General features: G+C 49.2%; 1 protein-coding gene across 1 annotated transcript; it reads left to right on the top strand.

Moving 5' to 3' along the window:
- The first annotated feature begins 13,607 nt into the window (after nucleotides 1-13,607).
- ANKK1 (ankyrin repeat and kinase domain containing 1) lies at nucleotides 13,608-22,517 on the top strand. Its single transcript, XM_009810934.2, has 8 exons — nucleotides 13,608-13,795; nucleotides 17,282-17,576; nucleotides 17,994-18,145; nucleotides 19,065-19,114; nucleotides 19,212-19,367; nucleotides 19,638-19,756; nucleotides 20,745-20,790; nucleotides 21,172-22,517. The coding sequence occupies exons 1-8, from the start codon at nucleotides 13,608-13,610 to the stop codon at nucleotides 22,515-22,517; spliced, it is 2,352 nt and encodes a 783-aa protein (XP_009809236.1).
- The last annotated feature ends 210 nt before the right edge of the window (nucleotides 22,518-22,727 follow it).

The following is a 22,727-nucleotide window of genomic DNA, read 5'->3' as shown; positions in this document are numbered from 1 at the left end:
ATAATGACAGAGAGACCAACAATGGCACCAGCGCATACTCCATTTTCAGCAAAAGTCCTAATGAAAACAACAGCTCCTGGGAAACTTCTGGCTACAAGTACCCATCCAAGGATGTATATCACCTCTCCTGCAAGCCCACCTTCACCTGCATCTACACATGTTCCCCTGCTATCAGCAATGGAACGTGACGAAATCCATCGAGCCCCTGCTAAACTCTTCTCACAGGCCAACATGGGAGAAAATACAAAGCCAACTGAAATCGGCACAAGTGCAAGAAAAATAGAAACTGGTAAATTCTTGGGAACAAGCGTGTCTCTGTCAGCCATGGTTAACACAAGAACACAGCAAACCCCCCCAGCAGTTCTTGGGAATAAGGTTGTTTTAACTCCGGTACAGCCATCTGTGTCTGCAGGATCTATTATTGCTCTTGAGAGACAGCCTAAATTGACACAGACCACATCACGGTCTCCATTAGCAATGACTTCTCTCTCTGCAGCTAAGAATGATTATATCACTACTTCAGTTACAAACAAAAAAGTGTTTCTCCTGCCAACATCAATTATCCGATCTGATCCAAACATGGTGCTGCCTACAGTTGCCAGAGTGAACAAATCAGTTGTGGTTTCTACGTCAATAGGAAAGAGCGAGGACATGTTAGTGAAAGGAGATGCAGCCACCGCTACCCAGCTGCCCACTCAGGCACTCGTGTCTTCACCACATCAGGCATCAGCAAGACGCCCTTTGGAGAAGGTATCACTGGAAGATAACATTGAACGTGAGCCTGGTCATTCCAGCCCTTACACTGTTATGCGTGCCACTGGGCCATCTACAACAAAAGCATTTTCTGTCTCTGCTAATAACCTTATTTACAAGCCTACTAATCAGTCAGCTGTCTTCAATAAAGTACCTGTCAATGATGCTGAGATGCTTCTAGCCAGAGATCTAATCCAGTTCCTCCCAACCCCAGAGAGCCCCTCGTATTCCTCTCGGAGTCTGGTGGCGCTTACGCCACAGGGGAATTCCTTGCTGGGTGTTGCAAACACTGGACACTCTGAGAGGCTGTTCTTGAACACAGAGGAGATGGTTAGAACAAACGAAGTAACAGAAGAAGCAGCTGAAGGCTCAGTAACTGTTCTAACACTGCTGGATTCAGATCCCAGTGCACTGCTGAGTCAATCACATCAGAGGAGGGTTTTGCAGACAGATGCTGCCATTCTGAATGGGTAATTATCTCACTGTAGTTGCTGTTGCATATTTATGCTGTGTGATTTAAGGAGGAGGGGGTTAATAGCCAAATTGCTGCATGGGCTCAGCAACACGGGTATGCGGTATTGTGGTCTTTTTTACATTTTGGATATTAATATTGTCCTTCAGACCTAGTTTTCTTTTTTACAGTAGCCTTTGACACTCTGCCTCTCCTCCCAAAAACAATCTGTGTGCAATTTTGCAAGTGGGAACGTCTGATATTGCTCAAGAGAGCAAATGTGCTAGCAAAGAAGGTAGATATTCCCACACAGTAAAACGCTTCCAAGTTCGCCTCAGTTCAAATGATTTGACTGTGCGGGGAGGCAGGAGGTGGTTCTGATCATGGCAGGCTCTGTCATGCCAGGGTCTACACGTTGTTCATTTGTTTCAACTTACTGTTTGGTTTCACTGATGAAACTCACCCTAGTGCTTTTTTATTCCTAACAGGCTGTGGAGCCTCGCTGGGCCTCAGCTTTTTTTCTTTCTTTCCCTAAAGCCTTGCAGTTGTGAGTGATGATGCCTGCGGCTCTGGTAACTACACCGTGCAGATGAGCCTGCGCCCTGCTGCAGAAGCAGAGGTCGAAGTGTCAGCGCCTTCCCAGGAAACTTTCCTGGCTTTAATTGCTGTGCAGAGCAACAGCAGCCAGCCCGTGCTCCGGATCCGGTCGTGCTGTGTGACGCCTTCCGCCAGCCCAGGGGGACCAGGCGCGACGTGCTGCCTGTTCCACAGGTCAGACATGGAGCTGCAGGGATGGGCGTAGCTTCACGCGGCTCTTTGGGCCTCGGCTGGGAATGGGCTGATCCTTAGAGGACTCTCTCTCGTGTATCCTGTGGCTGCAGTCTGCTCTCTTTGGAGTTCAGAGCAAGCTCAAAGCAGTGAGAATGAGTCCGAGAGCGCTCTGGTCCCTTAGCTGTCTTGTCATTAATACTCAGGGCTTGATAAGACAAAGAATCCTCAGGGAAAAAAATCTCCCTTCACCCTTTGATTCATGTAAATAAGCAGTCCCGCTTCTCCACGCAGTGCTGTCACGGATGTCAGCATCCTCCTGCACTTCCTGCTGGGGGACGGCACAGCCTAGGAGCAGAGCAGTCCAAGGATGGGAGCCAGGCTTCTCCGTTTCCCCATCAGCATTTCACGGCTAGTCTTGCCTAACCTGCCTGGCTTGAGCACAGGGAAATTGGAGGATTCATTAGCTGATGTTTGTAAAACCACTGGGGCATGAAATGTGCGTTAGAAGTGCTACACATTAGTGTCATCAGTAAAAGAGCTTTCTGATTTGCCCGTATCGGCGATAGCAGGAGATCACCTCTGCAGTGCTTCTGAATTTGTCTAGGTCAGGGAATGATTATCACGCTATGGCAGCCATTTTAATGGTTGTAGCAAAATCAACCTCCAAGAAACAATTCTGTTGCTCTAGGACTGTGGCCTCTACAGCAGGGATGGGGACAGCCTGAGACACTGACATTTTGTGGATTTTTTTGTTTGACTCTGACTCTGTAGATGCAGGTACTGGCCTTAGAACTTGTGCAGACCTGTGTCAGCAGATCCCCCTCTTCCCTGCCTTTAGTCAGGGAGAGCTGGAATTTGAAACTCTTTGCCCTTTGTCCTTGCCAGGTTGCCAGCTGAATGCAGACACATCCAGTTACTGCAGAGCAGTAAGCCCAGAGCTGCTAGCTTCACCATCCAGCTGTTCCAGATGCTGAATCATTCAGTGGCCTATTTGCACTGTGAGCTTAATGTCTGTCTGCATGGCAAAACAGGGTGTGAACAGGTACGTGGGACAGGTCCGCTCTCACTGATCTAAGGAACTTTTGGAAAGATCTGGTGCTTCCAGCAAGTACAGCCTGTTCAGTAAAGAATCTTGATGGTAGATTATAGAGCTCCACCGTCTGCTAGCTCATACAGTTCTTTCTTAATCTCCTGCATACTCTGCGTCTCCTAAAACCCCAGCTGAATTTCTACTCTTGGTTAAGCTAACTGAGCTCACAGTGCTTTATTTTCACTTTACAATCACAAACAATTTGCCATTGCTTTGCGTAATCAACATAAGAAGCATATCAACAAATAAGTAAGTAGCAACATTATAGGAAAACCGCAAGGAAAAGGCTCAGCAGAGCTATATAATTTTGCGTTGCAGAATTACATGAAAGGGCTCAAATCTATGTCTATATTGGATTGTCCTGGGTCTGGGATACAGAAGTTTTCAGGCTTCCACAAGCTTGGAGGGCTCAGGGATAAGGCTTCTGTGAAACACTTCTGTGAGGCACAGCGTCTCATACTTAGCCATAGGCTACACTGTGGATTTGAAAGGCACAGCACTACAGAAGTAGTGCAAAGAAGTGTTTGAGATGGCTGTAGAAGAGAAATTCATGAAAGTTTGAGTGGCTGAGCTGCACAGTAGAGCTAGAAAAGCTCTGAGAATTCAGCCAGTTCAGGCTGAGCCTGCTTTTAAGAAGCCTGGACAGCAATTAGAAAATCAGTTGCATGGGCATGTGAAGGATGAATGTCTGCCTAAAAAGAGAGTTGGACTCTCTGGGAAAGAACTCAGCCATCTCCTGTAACAAAGTCACCGCATCAGGATCATCCCGCATCCGGTCAAGCCCTTTGTTAAAAGTCTGGAAGATGAGATAATGATATGAAATTGTAGCAATAGGTGCTAATCCCTAGGGAAAAAGAATTAGGGAATAGAGATTTACTTATGGGCTTGTCCAAGCATTAGGCAACTCTCTTTTTGGAATCATAGCAGAGCTGGACAAAGACTGAATCTGAGGGGACCTGCTCTTATCAGCATAGTTGCTAGTGCAGGAGATTCAGTTCAGGTGCCGCCAGTACCCTTTCAAATGTTTTTCATATGTCTTTCCCAGGACTGCTTTGAAAGTGTGCAGCCACTCCTCCAGCCAAGCGACAGGAACAGCTATGGAAACCTGCACAACCTGATCTCATTTGGTCCAGTTTTGAGAACGAAGAACAGGTTTCTTTATAAACCTGTGGAAGGTGGGTCTCCTGTTTTTTTCTTCCCTCTCTCTGTCTCTTGCAGAAGTTTCTGTTTGACTTTTCCTGCTGTAAGAAGAACAGTATACTTTTAACAACTTTCTTGACAGCCATCTGGTATGACTAGATTGTATCCTAACAACTCCTCATCATTGTTTTGGCTTCCTAAATCCCAAACATGATGGTTGATCAGTATCAGATCCGATAGACTTTCAGACAGGAGACACAGCCAAATATATCCTCTGCAAGAACTGAAGCTTTAGAAGGAGGAGAGGGGAGAAAAATAAGGCAGAATGTCCTCTAGCTGAAAAGAGTTTTCCTGCATATTGCAGTATTTTGGTGAAACATGTTGACTGAGGATGAGGAACGTTGTTAAAATAATTGTGAGAGACATCCACTAACTCCTTCCTTCAGGTGTCTGGGTTTTAGGTGAGATGAGATGAGAGGAATCAGGGTATAGGGGCCTCCTTTTAAATATTTTTTCTGTTAGCTTTGCAGCTTTTAGAATGAAAAAGCAATGCAGTCATTTTTTGTACTGAGCTTAGGAAAGAGTCCCCATATTTAGAGGTAGTTATCTGGTACAGCAAGGAAACACCATCCACAGGTAACTGGACAAAAATCTAACTTAGGAACCTTAGGTGCAGAATGAGGTTGGTCATAAGTCAGGAGCGCTTTCTTTTTTCTTTCTGTTCATAGGTGAAATACAGCAGCTGGTTAATGTTAGTTAGATGTTGTCCAGCTGTTAGAAGGGAGTGACGCTGAACCTGGCACGTCATGAGCATGAGGGACTTATTAAATCCACTGGCACCATCCCTGAGACTCACCTAACTTCTTGTGTCTTTACTTGTTTATGCAAAGAATATTTACTGCTGGGATCTTACTGCAGAGAAGGTAGTGTGTTTGAAAAGGCACTACCCATTCAGACTACTTGATGGAAAGAAACTTAGCCTTACCTGCTTGGCATGCTATGAAGATGAATAGGAGTTTACCCTTCTCTTTTCTTCTCCCTCCCTCTCTTAACACTGTTCACTGTGATTACTTTTTTCCTTATTTCCAGGTCCTGATTCTGCCATGCTGGTACCCATTCTGCTGGGATCCCTTACTGGCTTTGCTGTCTTGGGCAGTGCTTTCATAAGCCTTTGGCTGCATCACAAACAGAAAACCAAAAGCATACGCTATCCACAACTTAGAGAAATCCATGGCCTGTGAACTACAAGCAGCTGACTGGTCCTGCAGATCCCATGCTACTGCTACAATGATCAGAAAAGCAATTGATTTTGCTTTGCACACTCTGTTGTTTTCATAGAGCTTCTGCTGACCCAGGGAGCAAGATATCCAACCTCTGCTTTAAGCACATCTCTCCTTCCTTTCTTTCCTTCTGCATGAGCAAGTCCACAAACTGCAGAGTAGAGAAAGAACTGTAGTAGTAGTCCAGCTACAAGGGAGAGCAGAGCTTAAAATGCAGTATGTGCAAGCACCAGCACACAGTCTGTTCACAGAAACGGGCAAGCAGACAGGAAATCAGGGTGCAGAAGAGCCATGTGAAATAAAGCACTGTAGACTAGAGCCATGCCATCAAGGAGAATGGACTGTTAGGAAAAATGATGAAACCCAAGTTTCTTGTTTGGGAATGTGGACAGGACCCGGAGCTCCAGAGATCCAGCCACTCGGCTTTACAGCTTTTCTCACCTCTAAGGAGCCAAGTCCCTTTATCCTTTTGCTTTACTCACATTACTGTTTTCTCACTTTCAGTGGAAGCAAGTTTCCACTAACTGCCTGTTGGTAAAATCCACGTAGTGCTAGAAAGTTAAGAACGCAAAAGCTTTGTCAGTAAGGCTGGATTTGAGAGCGCATAAAAACACATTCAATTTCTAGGTCCAGTTTCTTTACTATTGTTGCCAGAATGCAGGCAGGAAAGGGGCCATTGCCAGAGCACCTCCTGTCAAATGCAACAGAGAAGTAGTTTGTACTTCCACCTGGATCAGTCTTCCTCCCAGAGTTTCTTCAGATCTGATACGGAGCTAAAAACCCCAGGTCAAGACTCAATGACACTTACCCTTCAGAAATACTAATTATTATGTGTATTGCAGTAGTGCTAAGGAAAGCAGCACCACGTTGCATTTGACATCGACTTACCTACAGCCAGTCCCTGCGCTAAGTCATTAAAGACACATATGCCCAAGACCCAGATGAGTGTCATTAAACCCTTACAGCTGGGGAGTCAAAGGTATAAAACAACTAAAAGCATGTGTGCATCAATACTCTGATACAGGCAGGAAGGACTTCGACTCTCCTGTGCCCCAACCCTGCTCTTAAACCGAAGGACTGTTCTCTTTCCTGAAATAAGTTTGCAAACAGGGTCTCTGAGACTGACATGGCAGGTTCTGTACAAAATAGCAGCGAAAGGAATACAACGTAAAAAGCCGTACTGCTTTTTGCTCTAAAACGCACCTGAAATGCAGTCACATTTGAAGTGCACCAGCTTCTTAGAAACACAAACACAAGCTCTTTGTGGTTCTGAAGGAGCCTGGCACGGTGCCCAGGTACAGCCACAGGCAGAGCGGGGTGCCGCAGCCTGGACACCACAGCTGACGCGATGGGGGCCATAGCTGGGGGGAGAGGGGAGGTCAGCAGCCGCCTTGCCGCGGGGCGTCAGCAATCGCCTTGGCAATGAGAGTTGGCAACTATCTTTGGGGGCAGGTCAGGAGCTATCTTCAAGGGGACCGGCAACAGCCTTTTTGGGGGTAGTAATCAAGCATCTCAGGGAAGGGGTGTTCAGCATTCATCTTGCAGTGGTGGGGGACACAAGCATCTCAGGGTGAGGGTGCTCAGAGTCAGCAACCACCCCAGAGGTTGGCTGGCAGCAGCATTTTGCCCTCTTTTTTTTGGGTGAATAAACCGGACAGAGTGCTGTGCTGACTGCTGTGATACGGCTTTCTGCCACTTTGCAGATGTTTTGTTGGCGCTATAAAGCCTTTGAGTGTCCCAGCTGAATTTTCCTTACCATCCGGCTTTCCTTCCAGCTCTGCAGTGGATGGGGTGGGACACCTCGTCAGCCAAGGAGCGAGCAGCACAACTGCTGGCACGTGGTTGGCTGTGGCAGCAAGAGCCGGGTTTGTCTTGAGCGATGTTCTTTCTTTCAATGCAGAGATTGTCCAGGGGCGTCAGTGCACAGGCTTTGGGTAACTGCTATGTGGCTTATCAAGTGTTTTCTCTTTGTCCACCTTCCTATGTACACGATGTCAGCTTTTGGGTTCCCGATGGGGAACAATTTGATGAAGTTGCTTTTCACACAATTGCTAGGCAGGTGTCAGGTGAAATGGTCGTATCCATCCAGTTAATGGACAGTTTCCAGCAGTCAGAGACCGGACGGAAGAGCCTCTGCTACAGGCTGACCTTTCAGTCCTGTGACAAGGCACTGAGTCGCCGGGAGGTGGCAGAGATGCAGCTGCTCTTTCGGAAGGAAATAAACCAACGCTTGCGTGTAACTCTTCGGTAGAGAGTTGTATGTTGTTTTCAGGTGCTGGAGCAGCGTCTGCGCTTGTTGCCGATCAGGAAAACGTGGCCTGCGTCTTGTTGGACCTGACGCTGTGTGCTATTGCAGCGCCTCTTACAAAGGCGGTGCGGACTTCCAAGTGCCTGCACAGATTCTAAATGTGGAAATTCCTGTTAATGAAGACCAAGCACCTTCCTGTTCTGCGTGTGTGTGATGAAACCTCACTTTAAAAAGTGGAGCCTTTCCTTCCTAGGGTCCTGTGAGACCGGACTTGATCTCCTTACTGATGCCAAGTCACTTTTCCTATTCTTGCTTGTGTTTGCCCAGTGCCTTGTACTGGTGGCGATTGCATCGAGTACACTGAAAGAGGGAGGATCTCACTGTTTCCAAAGGGTTGCGTACAGCGTGAGCACGGAAAACTCTCTGGGCGGGTGCTCGGTCCCTACGGGAGGACGGCGTGTGCTGGGCTGCCGGTGCCAGGGGTGCCCCCGGGGGGGCCCCAGCCGCGTGCACCAGCAGCCTGTTTTCTGAGTAGCTAATACAGGCGGTAATCACAAATGGCCCTTCCATTACCAGATTCCAAAGGATACCGACTGATCCTAAAAGACGGCTGTACCACCGGTGGTGCGTTAACAGCTTCAGCAGATGTAACTGCTGACAGAGAACTCCGGTAGCAGACCGCGTTACCGGAATCTGTCGGGTGACACGGGGGAAAGGTGGCAATAGCCGGGCGGGTACCAGTAGGTCTTTCCTGTAAGGACCGTTGAAGGCTCGGAGACCCGAGGTCGGTGCTGGCACTGTAGCGACTCGCAGGCTGCGCTGGGTGGTTCGCGGCTCCGCAGGCGCTGAGGAGCGCTGCCAGCGAGTGCTGCTGGACTCGTCCGCCGGACGGAGTTCTGCCGCCGGGAAATCTGCTCTGGATTCCGGCCACGGGGCCCCCCGAGCCTCTGGGAGTGCACGAAGGGTCTCCTAGCCGTCGCCTTCGTGGGGAGGGGGCCGCGGTCGCCGCGCCGCCGCCGCCGGGGAAGGGTCGGCGATCGCCTCGGGGCGGGCGGGCGAGGGCCGACCATCGCCTTCGGGGTGTCTGCGAGCGCCGTGGGGAGGGCTGGGGCTCAGGCGCCGTCCCGGGGAGGCGCGGTCAGCCATGGCCGCGGGAGGAGCGGAGAGCCCAGGCCCCGCCGGCAGCGGCCGGGAGCCCGGAGCGGCAGAGCGCCCACAGCACTCGTCCCTGCAGGGAGCACCGGGGCCCCACTTCGGTGAGAAAAGCCGATCTGGGAGGGTTTTCCGGGGAGGGGGCGGTGGTAAGCGGGTGGGCGTAGCGGGTAGGGGCGGGAGGACGGGCGGGGCCGGGGGTGCCGCGAGAGCTCCCTCCGGGCCCGGCGTCCCTCTCGGTCCTGACCACGTCCTCCGGCCGGTGTAGAAGCTGGAGGAGCGGGCAGAGGCGGCATCCATCGTGTGGCACCGCGAGGCAAGAGCGAAGGAGAAGAGGAGCGGAGGAAGGCCGGGAGACTGAAGGGGAGGGAAGAGAAAGGCACTCTGGGCAAAGGAACCCCCCTGTCACCGGGGCTGTGGTCACACAAGGGTGTCACCAGCACCTTTGGTGCCCTTGGCTGGCATTGCACTGGGTGACCTCCCTGTAACCAGGGCTCGGTCTTTTCTTTGGCCTTTTGCCATGTTGCCCCATGGTTTGGCTGCCCAGAGAGAGGGGCGACCCTGTAAGGAGGGTGAGAGCCACCATCTCCGCACCCGAGGGGGAAATGGAGCTCTCTGGACCCCAAGACCACCCTGTAGGCAGGGGAGGGCCCTTTCCCTGTCCCCCTCCTCTGGCCCCGCGGCTTTCTGCCTGCTGGTGGCCTGTCCTGCGTGACCCCCTGGAGTCAGGGTGTGTGTCACAAGCTGTGGAGCCCTCTGTCCCCAGGAGCAGCCCGACCTCCCTGTAAGCAGGGCTGGGGAGGCTCCTTTAGACAGCCAACAGGAACGAGCCCTCCCTCGCCCTTTAGAGGGTGCAGGTTGAGGAAGCGCTGTGCCGGAGGGCGCAGTCCCGCCTTTGGCGCTGCTTTTGGCTGGGGCGACCTCCCCGCGGTTGGGGTCGAGGTCTCTCCCTGGGCTCCTGAAGATGTGGTGTTGTGCTGCAGCCAGGATGGCCAGCCCGTAACTCGGGCGCGGGTCGGAGCCTCGGGCTCCGTGGGGCTTGTTGGGAGTGCGTGCCGAGCCGAGGGGGGCCGCCCTGTAAGCAGGGCTGCGTGTGCCCCCCGTGCTTGGAAGGGACCCCCTGTAAGCAGGCGGGTGCCCCTGGCCCCAGCCTTTCAGAGGCGTGGGGCCAGGATGTGTGGGGCCGGGCGTGTGCCCCCCCTGTTCTCGGGGCTGGGGCCCCGGCCCCCCGGCCTTTGGCCGTGAAGCTCCACTGCCTGGCTGTTGAGTCTTGTTCCTGTTGCTGCGGGGGAAGGCCAAGCTCTCTGGCTCCCTGGGTGTCGACCCGCCTGTAATCGGGGTCTGGGTCTGGGAGCCTTTGTGCTCAGCTGGCAGCCTGTGTGGGGTGACCGCCACGTTAGCGGGGTGCGGGTCAGGGTGCCCCTGAATCGGAGAGAAGGAGCCTCCGTGGGCCTTTGGGACCAGGGCTGCCCTGTAAGTCAGGGCCCGGCCAGTGCCCTGGAGTCCCGGGCGCTTTGCAGTCCAGGCCGCGGCTCGAGCCCCCTGTAAGCAGGGGTGCAGCCTCTTTGGCCGCTGCCTTGCATGCCCAGCTCCATTTGCCCAGGGTGCCCGCCTCTGAGCCCAGCTCCAGCACCGGCTGGGACTCTGCAGGTGGCAGCGGTGGCGCCCGGGGGAGCACCGGAGCACCAATTTGGTGAGAAAAGCCGATCTGCGAGGTTTTTTCGGGGGTGCGGGGTAGGGGTTAGGTGTGGGGGGACGGCCGGGGGTCGGGTGGCGCTGCGGAGAGGTCCCTCCGGGGGCTGACCTGTGTCCCTCTGTCCTCCCGGCGGAGGGTCGGGGGCTTCTCGGGGCTGACCGCACCCTCCCGCCTTTGCAGCAGCTGCTGGTGGGGAAGAAAGAAGAGGGGTCCATCGGGTGTGGATGGAACCGCGAGGCAAGAGCGAGCGAGAGGAGGAGCGGCAGCGGGCTGAAGAAGGGGCGCGAGAAAGGCACTCCTGGGAAGGGGATCTGCCTGTCTTGGGGGCTGCGGCCACCTAAAGCATCCCTGGTCCTTTGGGGATGTTTTCTGTGCCTCTGGAGCAGGTACTTGGCTCACTGCAGTTCCCGAGATTTTTAGAAGCTGCTCCAATTCTGCGTTAAGATGACACAAGTCCCCAAATTTGTCTCAAGACTGCTTTTTGTACCTTGATGTTGCTGCAGCAGCTGCGGGGAGTGGAAGGGCTCTGCAGACACCCGACGTGTCCTTTGAGGCTGTGTGCACGCTGCCGGATGACTACTCGAGAGCAGGGATTTTGGGGTGGTTTCCCCTGTTCCGAATGCTTCTCTCTCAGCACCTGCACGGGGGAGGAAGCCGCTGGCCCTCAGCCTGTGGAAGATCGCGTTCCTCCTCTCTGTCCCGAAACAGCTTCTGTCCCCGCCCTTTGCCCAGTGCTGCGGGTACCCAATAAAATGCTTTATCCAACTGTGTGTTCTCCATTTAGCTGCTTTCCTGCCCAGCTGTGCTTCAACTGATCCTAGCAAAATTGCACCACATATGCAATTTTAACCTTCAGCAACCACTGGAATTTTTGCTGTGTGTGTTGGTCCTGGCTGGTTGCAAGGGGAATCTCAGGGAGGTCAGGTGACAGTTTCCAGAGATGAGTTTGGTGGTAGGTGTTGCTGCAGCAGTGATTTGTGTTGGCTTATCGTTGGACTGAGCTGTAGCTGGCAGGGCACTAGCTCAGGGCAAGGGGATGGCTGTGTGAGTTGTTAGGGGCAGAGTTGCAGTTGCACGTGTTGTGCAATGGGACTGGTGTGCAGAGCAAATTGGGGCTGGGTTTTTGGGAGTGGCCGAGGCCCCAGGCCTCCCTGACTATCTCAGCTTCCATCCTTCTGCATCTCGAGGCTGAGGAGGGCCATCGATAACAGCAGTGCTCCCATTCGTGTCAGAGAAGCACCACAAGCTTGTGCCTTAGGAAATTCAAAAGGAAGTGTGACAATTGCGAACTTGTGAGTTTGAGCGCCACTTCCACAGTTAAGGTGTTCTTCGGAGTGGAGTGGGGTAAAATTGCTCCCCCGTTTGGGGCAGAAGCAGGAAAGGTTCATTTCAGGAAATGTAAGTTGCTGTTGTCAACAAAGGTGTCAGTGATCAGCATGACTGCCTCGCTTCTTAACCTTTTATTTTAATGCTCTTAAAGTTGAGACAGACCCTGGGACGTGCCTGAGCTAATTGCCAAGAAATGCAGCACACCTGTGAGCTCTATGGAGGAAGTGAAGCAGGAGCAGCAGCTGCTGCTGTGCAGCCATGGGGTGTTTTCCTCCACTCCCTCACCTTCTCCTGAACTTTCCATAATAAAACTTGAGCATTTCGGTAGGGGTTTGTCTTGCTTGTGCGTGAACACGAGGGAGTGCAGCCCCATCGTGCTTGTCCTTGGCTCTGAAGTTGTGTTGGCAGGTGACCGCCGGCAAGTGGGAGTGGAGCTGGGCGGGGTTGGTACCTGGGCCCGAAGCATCACACTTCTCAGGAAGCGGCAGGGAATCAGGAACAATCATGTGTCAAACTCTAATGCTTTTTTTCCCCTAAAAGGCTGCAGAGCCTGGCCGGCTTTTTTCCTTTTCGGTCTTTCCCTAGAGCCTTGCAGTTGTGAGTGATGGGCCATTGCCAGAGCACCTTATGTCAAATGCAACGGAGAAGTAGCTTGTACTTCCACCTGGATCAGTCTTCCTCCCAGAGTTTCTTCAGATCCGATACGGAGCTAAAAATCCCAGGTCAAGACTCAATGACACTTACCCTTCAGAAATACTAATTATTATGTGTATTGCAGTAGTGCTAAGGAAAGCAGCACCACGTTGCATTTGACATCGACTTACCTACAGCCAGTCCCTGCGCTAAGTCATTAAAGACACATATGCCCAAGACCCAGACGAGTGTCATTAAACCCTTCTTACAGCTGGGGAGTCAAGGCATAAAACTAAAAGCATGTGTGCTGTTACTGGTGCTCACGTGGTAATGGTTAAACCGCTCAGACCAGCTCTTCAGCATTCTCTTGTTTCTTCAAATGCCCCTTGCAGGCATTCACCAGCATACTTTATCCCTGAGGTAACCACTCCTACTCACCATGTTTGTTGTGCTTCTGTTTAAGTATTTTCTCAGGTTCACGCACTCACGTCTGCCACATGCTAGTTCTGGGGTCTTCCCTGTTCTTTATCTTTCTGGACTGCTTTCCACTTTTCTTCTTCATCCAGCTCACGTATGCAGTGCTGCACAGGAGCCTTGTGGATTTCTCTCTGTGTAAGGCCTTCCTTCCCTTTAAGTATCAGTCTGCCCCACTTTCACTTCACCCAGCGTATACTGATGCCTCGGGTGAGGAATCCCATCTTCAGCACAGTGCAATTCCTAAAGGATTGTTCCACTGCACCGTTTTTCATCTCCTATTCTTTCAGCATTTGCCCACCCAGTGCTCGATACGAGAGAGAAGGGCAGCCTCGTGGAAATGCAGACATATACCCAGCCTGGCCAAGCTCTGCGCCGTAGCCTGGCGTGAGTGCCTGGAATTAAGTAATGCAACTCCTCTGCATGCCAAATGAGAGTGATGCTTAGGATCCACCTCTTGGCAGTAAGTAACATGGCTCATCTCAGGTAACTCCCTACCTCCCTGTGCAAGTCAGAAGTAGGAAGAGCTCCTTTATTCTTCCTTGATACCGCCTGAGCAGGAGGCAGACAGCCAGGCTGCCTTTTCTGTCATGACTTCGGAGAGAGACCGGCAACTGGGCAGCTTAACTGTCTTTAATAAGGAGGATTTTGAAGAAGACTGGATTAAAGTGGCCAGTGGAGGCTTTGGGCATGTGTACCAAGTCAAGCACAAGAGGTGGAGAACAGTTTATGCAGTGAAATGCTCTCCGTACCTGCTGCAGGACTCCAGCATGGAGAGGTAACTGTGCGGTCTCTTCTAGCTCAGCAGTTCAAACTGTCGAGTCAAGTCATCTATGGTGATTTGGTGCTGAAACTCTAAAGGAAATGTTCACGTGGCTTCTTCTCCCTCATAGTTAAGTTTTTGGTACCCAAGGGGAGTGGAAAAATGCTGGTGATCTGGAGTACTGCCTCTCTTTCTTTCTTATCTGTGTATGTGTATGTGTGAGTGGGAAAGGAACACTTATTCAGAACAATTACCATTGAAATCTGGAGGCATCTTAAAGTAAAGATGGGCATGTGGATAAAAGCAGCCTGATTACTTATTTGCAGCTTTCTCTGGACATTGGTACTAATGGGTATCTATTAAACTACATTAGTCATTAAAATCACCAAGTTTATAGCTGAAGGTCAGAGAATTTCCGGCTGCTTTTGCTGGGCTCGCAAAGCGCTCTGCTCCCGCACTTGCCTTATCCTCCAGACATGGTCTTTTCTCTTGATGGTGCACCTGCACCTTCAGTTTGGTTTTTGCTCTGTCCCTCGCCTGCAGAGACTCTTCTGCTGACTACCTTGGGTCTGGAGGTAGAGCAAAGAAGCCAGGTAATCGCAACCACTGCCGATACCACATACAATCTAGGCAGTCCTGATGGAGAAACAACTGAGTCAATGAAGTTATTTATTCTAAAATTTTATTCCGTTCAAGTTGGAAGGATCCTGCCTGCTTAAAAATCACATGCTTGTATGACTTTTCTTGTCATGTTACTGACAACAATTGAGATGGTTCAATTTGAGCAGTGACTGTCCTCTTTAGTTTCCACTGCTTATGCTCTTCAGATGTTATGTTTGCATTTCATTCTCTTTTTGGGAAAAAAATGAGTCAATCAGTTTTCTTATGCATATATCAGTTCTAGTATATTTAATCATATGGCTTTCACGGATTATCTCCACTCCTAGTGTACGCTCCAGAAGAATGGTTGAATGTGAAGAGAAATGTTCATTGCTTTTTTATTTTTTTTCAAAATATTTCTGCAATCACCAGGATTTGAAAAACTGAATCTGAAAATCTGAGTTTGGAAAAAAGATCTAACAGTACATGTGCCTTTAATAGTTACTGTACTGGTCTCCTAGGGACTGAAGTTACACTATTTTGTTATTAAACCAACTTTGCACTCCAATGTAGTGTTGTAAAAGGCTTTCCTACCCCTTACACATGTCCAAACAGCCTTGAGGCTGCTCTGACTTATATTATACTTTTCAGTAATCCTTGTGAGTCCAGATTGCAAGGCAAGACGTGCTGTCCTGCACTATGGCAGTGCCAAAAATCCTTCCTTTCCGTGGGGGTTGTAAGAAGGGCCAGTATTGGTCCTGTAGTCCTGTGCATCCGGGGGGGTGTTGTTCAATGGCTATTTCTACTCGCTTCAGAAGGTTTCCACAGTTTGTCTAATGCCACATACCCACAGAGAACATCTCAGTGCATGGCACATGAATCTGCCGTGAGCCTTCTCGTGTGTACTATGAAATGATTCTGCTTTATCTGTCAGCACTAAGTACAACCCCAGATGCAAAACCGAAAGCTTCCAGGCCACTCAGTGCTTTGGCAAAAGCACGGCAGCACAGTTGTCTGGTAAGGGCGGCAAAGGAGGTAAAAGTTTCAGAGGAGCTTTTAAAAGTCCTTAGTGCTCCTGTCTGGGGCTTGTAAAAACCGTGTCTCGTCAGTACCTATGAATGAGGACAATGGTGTGGTGACTTCCATCTGCTCACATTCTTGATGCGTAACCAACTGCTTTGCACTGTTCATTCAAAATGATGGGGCAAATTGACAGCAAGTTTATTAACCTTGGATGGTTTTGCTTGTCAGGACAAAACAGAAGATGGATTTTGTGGGATGATGGAAGACATCCCTGTGTGCACATGAAAGCAAGCAGGACAGGTGCTCGGTGAATGCCACTGAGTCTTTGTATCACCTGAGAGAAGGAAAGCGAGTGGCTGGAAGATGGCTCTCGCCTCAACTTCAGTCAGCTCATAGTTCGCAGGTCTGTTGAGGCTGAGGAGAGAAAATAAATCACAGGGAACCCACAGAAAAAGAAAATACAGCCACAGATGCAGTCACAGTATTTCCCAGAGGGCTGAAACACTCAGATTCTTATATGGGAATCGCTTTGGGGCTTTTCTCCCTTACAAGCCTCATTTCTTGGGCCTCCCTCTGCTTGTCCAACATCCACCTTCTTGCTGTACCTTCTCACGCACCTGTGCTAATGGTGCAAATGCCTCCTCCTGCCCTAACCTCACTCCCTCTGTTACTCCTCGCAGTGCTGGTCTGCCACAGGATCCAGCCCAACCTTCTGTGCAGGTCAGCTCTCACCAGCCCCTGCGGTGCCTGGGAGGGAGGCAGACAGGGGCTGTGCCCGGTGATTCTCTCTCAGGAAGGGAACCAGAAATCACAGAAGTCACTTCTTTCTCCACACCCATCATTTTCCTGGGAGGGGGAAGAATCAACCTGCAACCTTCTATGCTGCAGGTTGCAACTGTCTTCCTGTGTTAACCCTTTCTTCCACAGTGGGAAAGACAATACCTAAGATTCCTCAATACACCGGTATGTTTTACTGCGGGGAGCCTGCTAGAGGAAGTCTGGCAGAAGGATTTGCTTAACTAAACTATGTTTAGAGCTATTAGAGCTATTAGTGGCCTGGCATAATGTTGTCGCAAGCTCAGATTCATTCCCAGGGTGTGCTTTTTAAATGCAGTTTTGGCACTTTAGTGCTCGACTGCTGTCAGCATGCTGTGGGCACTCCAACTCGTTCAGCAGGCTGGGAAATGTAAAGATTTAGTGAAACAGGTCTGCCAAAACTGGCAACAATGGACAGAGATGTCTAGACTCTCTTTGGGACCAGATTCACTGTGCTGACGGACAGAAAGCTGCAGGCAGAGGCGTAGGTATAGGTATGGCCCAGGCATGCCCTCTGGCTGTGCAAGCCTCCCTATACTCAGGCTCGGCAGGTTAGTGTGTCTTTGGACCCTGGCTGCCTGCAAGCAGTGTGCAGGCTATCACTGAGGCTACCCTGTGGACATGTGCTGTAAGAAAAAGGCATGGTTCACCATGCTGTGCCTGCTCCTGACATCATGCTTTCAGGGAGGCATCATTTGGGAATTTCAGCACAGTGTGAAAACAAGCACATGGCTTTCTGTGATCACTGAAAGTCTTCTAAGAGCTGGACTAAGATGGAAGTTGTGATCTCTTTCTCTAGGAGCCTAGTGTTGAATTTGGCCAAGCAGTCCTTGGCTCCTTTTGAAAAGTCGTAACACCATGTATGTTAGATGCTAGTCTGCAATAGCTCATGATGCATTATCACCAATTCAAGGGGCAAATTAGAATGAATCTTTTTGGGGTAGGCAGGGCTGCTTGGAAAGGCTGGATATCACTAAGCTACTATAGAGTAACTTAGTCTGTGAAATGAATGATACCATTTCTTGCTCCCACTTTTTTTTATTTTCTTTTTTATTTTTCCAGGACCAGTATGAACTGTCTAATGGAAGAGGCAAGCAAGATGGAGAAAATCAAATTCCAGCACATTGTCACTATCTATGGGGTCTGCAACAGCCCTTTGGGGATAGTGATGGAATATATGGCAAGAGGATCCTTGGAGAAAATTCTTCCCACTCACAAAATGTCATGGCAGCTCAAATTCCGGGTTATCCATGAGATGGGCTTGGCTATGAATTTTCTGCATAGCATGACACCTCCTTTGCTGCACTTAGATCTAAAACCAGGGAACATTCTCCTAGATGGGAATATGCATGTCAAGGTATGACCTTAATGCTGTGTTTGTAGGGACAGGTTATTTCTCAAATAAGAGAAAGGTTATTTTTGCCAAATGAGTCCAGAATCCTAGTAAGTTAGGTTCTTCAGGAACACTCAATGAAAGATTGAGCAGGGGACTTACAAGAAGCAGCTGGTAAACAAATTACATGGTATTCTCAAGATCATACAGGCAATCTGTGCCAGAACTGGGAACTTAAGGCTCCAACTTAGGAGGAAATGCTGATCTGCTGGACTCAGTAAAAAGCACTGACTACAATTTTACCAGGGTTTTGTCATGTTTCAGCTGCTAGGCACCTCCTCATATCCCTGATCATGAAGGAGGGAGGTATCTCCCAGCTAATATAAGGAGGGGTGAGATTGTGAGCATTATGGGCACGGCTCTCATTTTTTCTGCTTGCAGATCTCAGACTTTGGGCTATCAAAATGGATGGAGCAGTCTAGCCGAATGCAATATATTGAAAGCTCTGCTTTGAGAGGCACTTTGAGCTATATCCCCCCCGAAATGTTTCTGCAGAACAGCAAGCCCCCAGGAATCAAATATGATGTGTACAGGTAAGGGCTGCCTTTCTGTTCAGAGGTCACACAGGGTTGCCACCTAGCCCTTACACAGAGCAAGAGAGACTCGCACATTGCCTCACTTTGTTTATATTCCGGCTCTCTGCCTTGCATAATGTCCTTGGTGGGGAACACACTGGGAGTGACATGTGGTACTCCAACCTCAGCGGTGGAGAGTGGGGGTGAGGGGGATTATCTGTGGTTAATCATCTATCTCTTACCAGATGCACCTCTGCGCAGCACTGATCCCATGTCAGCTGCAGACTGTATTGCCTTAGGTTCCATCATACCCTGTTAGGTTGCTGGACTTTATTATAGAAAAGGAGTAAGATTAGAGCACAGAACAGACAGTGTCTGCTCTTTCGTAGCAGTCGCTGCTTAGATTTATTTTGATTTTAAAACAACTGTAATATTGCTTGTCTACTTTGGTATTCCACTTTGTGTTGGTCAGTAACAGGTGGAGAAAAGATTTCAACTTTATTTTTTTCCTTTTGGCCAAAGTGCTTTGCAGCCCACATACATAAGCTATGTACATACGTTCCGGAAATTCGTCAGCTCCTTAGTCACTACACTACACAGTAACCTAAAGGACGATTTTCATGGCCACATGAACTTGCAGTAGTCAAGGGCTCTAAACCCCAATGTGAATAATGTGAAAAAAAGGCACCGAGAGCCTGACTTTCACAAGGAAATCCTCTAAGTCACTCATTCACTACACCAACCCTTTCGCTGAGGCATCAGAGCTATATGTGGTGATTCATAAGATCTTGTCCTTTTGGTGTGGGGGATGAAATCCTTCCATCCTGAAGAACTTCTTCCCTAATGTTCCCATTTCTCAAGAAGATGAAAGCAATAAGTGAATTTTATGTTCGTGTAGATATGGGAGTGATTGCTCATGATCTCTCATTGCCTGCAGCTTTGGAATTGTCATTTGGGAGGTACTTATGCAGAAGAAACCTTATGCAGGTAAATATGAACACTTCTTACATGCTCTGCACTTATTCAATGATTATTACAGCCACCTCCACAGAGAAAAAGACCAGTGAACGTTACTCTTTTTCAGGAGCCAACATGATGGCCATTATAGTCAAGGTTGCAGCAGGAAAGAGGCCCTGCCTAGAACCCGTCAGAGATGACTGGCCAGGGGAATGCCAGCAAATGGTTGACTTGATGAAGAGGTGTTGGGACCAAGACCCTAAGCAAAGGCCAAGCTTTACAGGTGTAGTAGCTGATTGTGATATGGATTAGCCAAGGGTCAGCTGCATGGATTAACAAGTGGGGGATAGGCTTGTGTACAACTCTTTACCAGTTAAACCGCCTGTTGTCTTGGAAATGCTTGGTACCCATTTGCTGTCAACACATCTTCTTTTTCCCTCTTTCCTTCCTCCCCACGTGGAGAATACGTGGAAGACTTCCACAGCCTTGGGTACTGACTGGGTTCTGAACATCTGGGTAGTCTGCACAGCTAACAGTCTTTTTGCTCTTGTAGATATCCCTGTAGAAACAGACATGCTGCTGTCATTGATACAAAGCCTTGTAGTAGATCCAGAGAATGAGCGCCTTGTTAGGAAGATGTCCCACAAGCCTGCCATCTCTGGGAACCAGCAGGTGAGGAAGGCTTCCCAGGACCACTCAGGAAATTCCAGAGTCCTTTCCCTGTTCTTATCAGTTCTTGAAAATGTGTTTCCTCTCTCGTCACTGTTTATCCTCAGACAACAAGGGCACCTCAGCAACCTTTGCACAGTTTGTTTGCATAGGTGTACATCTGTAATTGATTCATGGGGATAGGAAACGTGCAAATAAATTTAGCAAGCTGGCCAGCGTGCTACATGATAGACAGTCTGAGAGGAAGACTCTTCTTTCTACCTGCTCAGATGAAGTGGGTTTATCACGTAGGCCTCAGTCATTAAAAGAAGCTCAAGCAGACACAGAATCACAGGGGTGCTGCTTGTGGCACTGGCCTATGTGTTTAGATGACCATTTTCCAGCTCCATGGAACTGAGGACGTTCCAGTTTAAACAACTCTCATAGAAGAAAAAAAAAGTTTTAAATCCCTGTGTTTCTCTGACTAAGAAAAAAATCAGGTTTCAGGACAGTCACAACTTTAGCCCAGCTACTGGAGTGTAATTGTGCCTAGAAGTCAGCCTCATACAGGGAGAAGTAGCAGTTGAGAACTATTGCTGTTTTGAGGTTTTGCCTAGTTGGGCGGTCAGCAAAAAACAAGACGCCTGAGTACAGAGGACTGAGGAGGTGGGGTGTTTGGGTTCCCTATACAACAAAGAAAATGACTAGCTGGGATGCTGCCATGGGAGTGTGCTGCAATAAGAAAGTAGAATACGTTTATGTTTGGGAGCAAATGAGTAAGAGGAGGAAAATCTCATTGATAACCAGAGATCACTTTCAGGCTCCTGCATTCCTGTTAGTGTCATGATTTGCTCTGCTGAGTTTTGGGTGCAATAACAGGATTGGATAAAAACCACTTGAATGATAATACAAAATTCTAGAGCAGTAGCAAAGAAGAACTGTGCAAACATTAGAGAATGCAAATAAGCAACTTTGTCTTACGGCTTTTTCTCTTCCCCTTCCTGAAAATGAGAGTGACAAAGAAGAGTTCACCTTCCCCCGAGACACCAGAAATGGTGGTAAGTAGGGGCCTTTCTTTATAATTCAAAAATAAAGAAGGGGAAACCTGCAAAAAATAGCCTATTTCCTCACTCTCCAGTGATAAGGATGTAGCTCAAGAAAGTTTTCCCTGTGGGTGACTTCTCTTTTTAATTTAAGGAAAATGAACTATAGAGGAAATAGCAGATATTGTTCCCGTGAAGGAGAGGCCAAATGTCTCACTGCTTTCTAAGAGACTGCATGTACTGGTCTTGCCTCATGTCATATTCCCTATCTCCGAAAAGCCTTTTATATCATTTCATACTATGAAGACTCACATGCTCTCCCTCCCATCTTGTGCACATCAAGCTATTTCACTTGGTCTTACTCTCTTTCTCCTATTTTGTTTCCCCTGCCTTTAGAAATTGATAATCAGGAGGTTCGTATCCCACCTTCTTATGGTGAGGTTGAAAGTCCAGAGGACATCCTGTCTGAGGAAATCTGTAGAGTCCATGAAAATGGCCTCACATTGCTTCACCTCATGGTGATCCAGGGAAACGTGGAGAAGGTGAAGTTTCTCCTGAGCTGTAAAGCCAATGTGAACAGCCAGGTAGTCTGTGGCTACACCCCACTCATTATGGCTGTTCAGAAGAGGTCGCCAGAGATCTGCTCAGTTCTGATAGAGCATGGTGCGGACGTCAATATGCCTGATGATGATGGTTGGACACCTCTTCACTTTGCTGCTCAGAATGGGGACGACAGAATTGTACGCCTCTTGCTGGACCACCAGGCACAGGTAAATGCTCAAGAGCATGATGGATGGACTCCTCTGCACTTGGCATCACAGAACAACTTTGAGAATGTGGCCCGAGTACTGCTATCTCGCCAGGCTGACTCCAACACCCAGGAGGTCGATGGGAAAACTGCCCTCCATGTGGCAGCTTGCTTTGGACATGTCAGCTTGGTGAAACTGCTTGCCAGTCAAGGAGCAGACCTAGAGAAAAAGCAGAAGAACCATAGAACCCCACTTCATGTTGCCGTGGAGAGGGGGAAGTTCAGGGTAGTCCATTATTTGCTGAAGAACGGGACCTCTGTGAACAGCCTGGATCAAAATCATTACAGCGCCCTGCACCTGGCTGTGGTGAGGGGGAAGTATCTCATCTGTGAGAAACTCATCAAATACGGAGCCAATGTGGAACTGAGGACAGACAAAGGTTGGACTCCCCTGCACCTGGCTTCTTTCAAAGGACACATTGAAATCATTCACCTGCTAAAAGACAGCCATGCCAAACTGAACGCCAAAGGAAGCATGGACTGGACACCACTTCACTTGGCTACTCGCTACAGTGATGAGCCGGTAGTCTGTGAGCTACTGAGATGCGGGGCAGATCCCAACATTGCTGAGAAGTCAGAGTGGGCCCCCCTCCATTTTGCAGTCCAGCGGGGCTCCTTTTTGACTGTCATCAATCTTCTGGAGTGCAAGGCGGATGTCAACGCTAAGAACAAAGTGGGTTGGACACCCTTGCATGTTGCCGTCCTCAAGGGCAATATGGCCATTATAAAGACCTTGATTAAGGCTGGTGCTCTGCTTGATGTGGAAGATATCACTGGCTGTACAGCCCTTCAGTTGGCAATTAGACATCAGAGAGAAAACATCATTACGCTGCTTCAAGGCAAGGACTCGATGAATAAACTGGGGAGTAGGACTCCGGTGAACGATGCTAAGTTTTCAAGACCCAAATTTGTTCCAGGAAGGACAGATTTGTAGATTCAAGTCTGGCATTTATGACTTGAGTTTTCCAGTATCAGGTGCTATGCTTTAAACCACCATATCCTGTCACCTCGTGATTACAGGAAAATACTTTTTTTTTTCTTTTTTTAGTGGAAGTTTCTAAGCATGAACACAAGAAGAGTAAAAGAAAATGGAGTTGCAGAAGGAAGCCGACAAGTTATTTTCCAGAATCTGACCACGCTTGTA

The sequence above is a fragment of the Gavia stellata genome, chromosome 26, assembly GCF_030936135.1.
Source record: "Gavia stellata isolate bGavSte3 chromosome 26, bGavSte3.hap2, whole genome shotgun sequence".
Taxonomy (NCBI): Eukaryota; Metazoa; Chordata; class Aves; order Gaviiformes; family Gaviidae; genus Gavia; species Gavia stellata.
Note: the sequence above shows the minus strand (reverse complement) of the source record. Positions and strands in the feature narration are given on the sequence as shown.

Coding starts and splice junctions, on each gene's coding strand:
- ANKK1 (XM_009810934.2), top strand. CDS start 13,608: ATGACTTCGGAGAGAGACCGGCAACTGGGCAGCTTAACTGTCTTTAAT. Junction 13,796..17,281: donor CAGGACTCCAGCATGGAGAG/GTAACTGTGCGG, acceptor TTATTTTTCCAG/GACCAGTATGAACTGTCTAA. Junction 19,757..20,744: donor CCATCTCTGGGAACCAGCAG/GTGAGGAAGGCT, acceptor CCTGAAAATGAG/AGTGACAAAGAAGAGTTCAC.